Raw genomic sequence first — 6,143 nt, 5'->3', positions numbered from 1 at the left:
ATCTGCACAAGCATTCTTCTAATTTATTACAAATTTGAATGGAGTTGGAAACTTTTAAAAACTAAGGGTCTGTTTGTTACGTGGGAAAATAGGTTGGGAAAGTCGTTTTCGTTGGAAAGTGCAATTTTTGTTGTTTGATTGGGTTAAAAGTGTACGAAAATCCATTTCCCATGGTAAAATAAAGCAGGAAAAAGACTCTTGAAATTTTTTTTTTTTTTTTTTTTTGGAAATGGATTAACTTCATTAAATAGAAAATTGATGAAATTACATCTTGAAGTTAAAACAGGGACTATTACCGAAACAATGGTTACAATTATGGACCGGACTGCAAAATGAATTACTAATAAAGTGCCGCGTGGGCGACTTCATGCGCTGCCACGTTTGCCGTCCTTGGAACTCGTTGGAAGCCAACTGTTGCCAACCCATCCACCAGCTGTTTTGATTCCGAGATGAGCGAATGAATTCGCCACGGGATCGAATCCTGTCCGTCCGATATTGCCGAAATGACGACCTGATTATCTCCTTCTATTAATACTCTTTGAAACCCTAACTCCAAAATTTTTTGACAAGCAAACCGGAGAGCTTCAGCCTCACTGATCAATGCCGATTGTGCTTCGATTCTTCTTCCTTCTTGAAAAACAATCTCTCCGTTAGAGTTTCTAATCACCACCCCAACAGAAGCTCCATTATTGTTAAAGGTTCCATCAAAGTTGGCCTTGATCGTGTTTGGGGGCGGCGGGATCCAACAATCCTTCTCATTTGACATATTTAAATCACTTCCCTCCGATGATGTAGCTACCTTCTTGGCTAAACAGAGTATTCGATTGATATTTATATCCTCTCCATTGAAAATGAAGTTGTTCCTTTCTTTCCAGAGGAACCAAAGAAGGTAAACAACAAACCTCACTTTGAATCTGTCTTCTTTATAATTGACTATTAATTTTTTGATTAGTAACTCTGGATTATCTTCTTTGTTGCATTCCATGAATGATTGAGCCTTACTCCATAGTTCTGTGAAGATTGGACAAGAATTAAACAAATGCAAAGTGGTTTCCGGTTCATTTTGACAAAGTTTGCAAGTTGTCGAAATTTGGCCATTCCCCCTCGCAATATTTGATAACACAGGTAATCCTCCGTTCAGTAATCTCCATATAAATTGTAATACCCTTGGTTGGATGTCTGTTAACTTCCAAAATTTTGACCATGGAAATTCCGAATTAACTCTAGGATTTCTGTGGGTCGATGATATTTCCTTGAAGAATGACTTTGGGGTAAACGCACCAGACAACGTAGGCATCCAAATTAGCCTATCTATAACACACACTGTCGATAATGGAATATTCAAAATTGCTTCGACAGTACTATTCTCAAACCATGTTGTAAGTGTATCCAATTTCCAAGTGAATGTTTCTTGATTAATAAGATCTGATACTCTTGTAATATTTGATGGCAGGGGCTCTTTGCAAATTGGTTTGAAGTTGGGAAGTTCCGGAATCCATGGGTCAGAGGCAATGATGATCGATGAGCCATCACCCACTTTCCAACAACACTGGTTCTTTAGGACATCTTTGATCTCAATCATGGCATTCCATAGAGGGGTAGCACTTGCTTTTTTTTCTTCATTCCAGAAAGAATTAGACTTGTAATACTTAGCAATAATGATTTGAGCCCAAGTAGAATTAGGTTGGGTAATAAGTCTCCAGGCCTGTTTGGCCACCAGAGACTTATTAACCTTCTCCAAAGGCCTGATGCCCAGACCCCCAAGTTCTTTCGGACCTTGAATTATTGGCCAAGGGAGGAAGTGAATTTTCCGTTCATCTTCCTCATGATTCCACCAAAAATTCCTCTGTATTTGCTCCAGTCTACTGATTATCCCCTTTGGTAAAAGAGAGAGACTCATAAAATACGTACTGATGGGGCTGAGAGCCGACTTAATCAAGGTTGTTCTTCCAGCCTGAGATATGAATTTACGTTTCCATGCCGCCAACTTTTTTTTGAATTTATCGACCAGGAACTGGAATGTTTGGATTCTTGATTTTGGTTTAAGGATTAGGTCTCCCAGATATTTATCCGACTCCCTCATGTAAGGTGCTTGGAGTTCATTAACGAAAAAATTCCTTAGGTCCATTGGGACCCCTGAACTAAATAGGATTGAAGATTTTGAAAAATTTACCTTTTGACCCGAGAAAGCCATATAATGATCCATCAACACTTGTAAGCTCCTTAGATTTTTCAGCGATGCCTCCCCCATAATGATCAAATCATCTGCGAATAGTAAATGTGAGACCTTTGGTGCCTTTCGGTTGATTCTGTATCCTTCAAAGAGTGCGTCTCTTTCAAATTTTCCAATTAATAGGGACAGAGCTTGAGAGATGAGTATGAATAGATAAGGTGACAACGGACAACCTTGTCTCAGACCTCTTGTAGAAGCGAAAGATCCATATTGTTTGCCGTTTACTAGAACACTGAAAGTTGGGGTTGAGACACAATGCATGATAAGGTCGAGAAGTGTACCTGAAATACCAATTGCACTTAGTACCTGTTTGAGAAAATTCCACTCTACTCGATCATAGGCTTTAGCCATATCTAATTTCAGTAGGAAAGCCCCGACTTTAGCCTTTGACCGTTTCATAGAATGAATTGATTCCTGTACAATTACTATATTATCCACTATTTGCCTGTTTGGCACAAACGCATTTTGGTTCCAACTAATGCAATCTTCCAAGAAAGGCCTCAATTTATTGGCTATGATCTTTGTGATGAACTTGTAGAGGGTATTGCATAATGCAATTGGTCGATAATCAGCGGCATTCGTTGGATGATCGGATTTGGGTATCAAAACTAGAGTCGTTGCATTAATATCAGCTGAGAATTGACCTGTTCTGAATGTTGCCTGAATAAATTTGATGATTTCTGGTCCAATAATATTCCAGCTTTCTTGATAAAACAAGCACGGGAAGCCATCTGGGCCCGGACTTTTTAGAGGCCCCATATTGAAAACCACCGATTTTATTTCTTCTTCTGTTGGTATTGAGAACAATTCTTGTTGATTATCGACTGATACCCTCTTATATTCGGCCATGAGTTCTAGTGGAGGAATTGTAGTTTGTTCCGCCGAGAATAAGTTCTGAAAGTGAGCCACTAGATTTTCGGCTATGTGTTGTTCATTAGTGATCCTATTCCCCTCACTGTCCATCAACATTTGAATATGATTTTTTCTTCTACGGTTGGAGATGGCTATATGAAAGGCTTTTGAATTTCGGTCGCCATTAAGAGCCCAAAATTGTCGTGTCCGCTGTTCTTACCTTGTACGTTGCAATTCCTCCAAGTGTAGTAATTCTTCTTGGTAACTTGCTTCTAATTGAAGATCTAGCTCGGTTATCGGTTGTCTTTGGATATTTCCCAGTTTGGAACGAATCATGGAGATGCGTCTGTCTAGATTTCCGAAAGTTTGTTTGCTCCATTCTTTGAGTTTATCTTTCACATCAGCCAACTTAGATAACAGGGACGGATCACTAGACTGCCATATTTGATCAAGTTTTGGTTTATACCCTTTATTTTTTATCCAAAAAGCTTCAAATTTGTTTGTAGTTCTAGCAACTGAACCTTGTATTTCTGTTTTAAGCAAAATTGGACAATGATCACTATTGTAGCGAGGGAGGTGAAACACTCCAGCATTTGGGAAAGCTCCCACCCAATCAGCAGAAGCCACCACTCTGTCCAGTCTTTCCCTTACTAGATTTCCGAAGTTTCTGTTGTTGGACCACGTATAGGCAGGCCCATTAAAGCCCAAATCAATAAGCCCGGATTCATTTAAAAAGGTAGAGAATTGGGCCGAGAATGGTGTGTAACGAGACCCTCCAAATTTTTCCGATATTGATGTAATTGCATTGAAATCCCCTAAACAAACATACGGATTAACTAGTTGCCCTAACACATCCTGCATAGAATTCCAAAAAGCACCACGATCGACCACCCTTGGAGGCCCATAAATACAAAGTAACTCCCACTTACGGCCATCAATATGATTTCCCACCTCACCGTGAATTAAGTTGGGTGATTGACTAGTGATAGTTAATTTTACCATGTTTGACCAGAATAAAAGTAATCCACCACTTCTTCCCATTGCCGGAACCACAACTTTATGAGGAAGATTAAATTGTTCTAGGTTTGGAATTGCAGTTTCATTACCAATTCTTGTTTCAGCCAGAAATAAAATATCAGGTTTTACTGACCGGAGGAACTGTTTTAAAGTGAATATAGTCGCGGGGTTCCCCAACCCACGACAATTCCAGGAAAGGACTAACATTGGCCTTGCGGCTCTTGGGGAGCAGCCGCCACGACCCTCATAATACTTGGTTCCGAAGGATCGGAACGAGGAATTTTTGTGTAATAATTATGACCTTGTGTATTACCTCTAGCCAACCGTTTCAGGGAATTCCTAACCTGTTCCACTCCTTCCATGCTTTGAGAATTAATTGCCTCCATGTTTTGCTGATTATTAAGAGCCAGAGTAGTGGTCGAAATAGTAGTAGGACCCCCCTGTTTGAACTTCCTGTAACGGTTACTTTTCTCCACCTGGCCTCTTAATTGTGGGCTAGGAATACCATTGGATTCATTAATGGAAATTGGTCCTGGCTCTTGTGTAACCGTTACCTTTTCCCGGTTTGTCTCCCACTCGCCATTGGAGGCTTCTCGGTTGCCCTGTGCCGACGAACCTTCCGGTGTACCGGAATCTTGTTTCGGAGGGTAGACCTGACTCTCTTCCGGTAATTGTCGTCCTCCTCGTTTTTCCCATCTCTGTAGAACTTTAAAATTTTCCGGGTATTTTGGCTTAGCTTTCTCCTTTACCATATCTAACTGTTGATGAGATAAAGCTTTATCTTGCAATTCAAGTAGTTTTAGCCTTTGTGGACAAAACTCCAAAGAGTGACCCAATAACCCACAATAGAAACAGAATCTACCAATCCGTTCGAAGCGTAGTGAACTTTGAATATAGTTACCCTCTGTCGTCTGTAATCTAACCATTTTCGGAAGGGGGTTGATGATGGAGACTTCGACTCTTGAACGACCATATGAAGACCACTTTAGAACTTCCTCCTCTTTCGCCGGAATATATGGACCAATCCCACTAGCTAGAAGATTAATAGTTTTTGCTGTCAAATAGGTATGAGGGAGATCATGGAATTGGATGTTGAACCAAGCTGTTTCGAACTTATGATCAATTGGAGATTTTTGGCTAGTGCATTGTTCAACCAAGAAAATATCATCTTTTATGATCCAAGGTGCTTTAGATAATACTAACCTCATTTCTCCGAGAGTGGAGATTTTCGCCAAAAATAAGTTGGGTTTTAATTCCGACAGCACATACTGGAATGCCAGATTCCAGACATTCTTCAATTTCCTATCCAATAACTCAGATGAGAATGTTTTGTAAGAGAGTACCTTAATCACACAGTGATGCTTATGATCAAAAACTAGTACATCATCTTGTGTTCCCTGAATAGTATGAATTTCTGGATCTTCTGTGGATAAGGCAGCCAATTCCGCAAGAAAACCCTCCTCATCTAAAGTCGCTTGTGTATTGTTAGTATCCATTAGTGAGAATTTCGTAATAACCTCGATTACTCAATCCTTTACAAATTAAGATCCTGAAGACCACCTCAATAAGAGATCCTGAAGACCAACCAAACCAAATAAGAGATCCTGAAGACCACCTAAATAAGAGATCCTGAAGACCAACCAAACCAAATAAGAGATCCTGAAGACCAAAAATTTTTCTTTTGTTTCACTAGGGTTTTAATAATATTGTTCTCTTGATTCTAGCTTTAAGACTCTTGAAATTTTACCACCGAAAAGGTGGTAAAATCGAATTCTCACCCTCTACTCTCTCGGGAGCTCTTCCTCTCGTTATCTCTCTCGCCCCTCATTCTTTATCTTCTTTCAGACTTTCTTCCCCATTCTCAAATCTCTTTCCCTCTCTCTAATGGACATAACCCAACAAGTAATCAAACAACAACAACAACAAACCATCATCTCTTTTCCCTCTCTCAAACCATTTTCATGGTGTGGAATGTTCCTCATCAAAGCCCTAATAGTTCCAGTAACCCACCATCTTTTCTTTCCCTTCACTTAGATCATCA

At 39.9% G+C, this 6,143-nt stretch overlaps 1 protein-coding gene and 1 long non-coding RNA gene across 2 annotated transcripts; one reads left to right on the top strand and one right to left on the bottom strand.

Annotated features, from left to right (window-relative positions):
• The first annotated feature begins 528 nt into the window (after positions 1-528).
• Positions 529-3,289, top strand: LOC147550224 (uncharacterized). The gene is made up of 3 exons (XR_015238126.1): positions 529-1,125; positions 1,228-1,379; positions 1,454-3,289. It is a non-coding gene; the product is annotated as an uncharacterized LOC147550224 (long non-coding RNA).
• A 12-nt stretch (positions 3,290-3,301) lies between these two features.
• On the bottom strand, positions 3,302-5,598 carry LOC147550223 (uncharacterized). Its single transcript, XM_086668439.1, has 2 exons — positions 4,447-5,598; positions 3,302-4,243 (listed from the first exon to the last, which is right to left on the bottom strand). Exons 1-2 carry the CDS (start codon positions 5,596-5,598, stop codon positions 3,302-3,304), a joined length of 2,094 nt encoding a protein of 697 aa, XP_086524565.1.
• Positions 5,599-6,143: the final 545 nt, after the last annotated feature.

The sequence above is a fragment of the Eschscholzia californica genome, unplaced genomic scaffold (genome assembly GCF_041429995.1).
Source record: "Eschscholzia californica isolate CP2 unplaced genomic scaffold, dmEscCali1.0.p SCAF_3, whole genome shotgun sequence".
Lineage (NCBI taxonomy): Eukaryota > Viridiplantae > Streptophyta > Magnoliopsida > Ranunculales > Papaveraceae > Eschscholzia > Eschscholzia californica.
The sequence above is the reverse complement of the archived record's forward strand: the minus strand, read 5'-3'. Positions and strand labels throughout refer to the sequence as shown.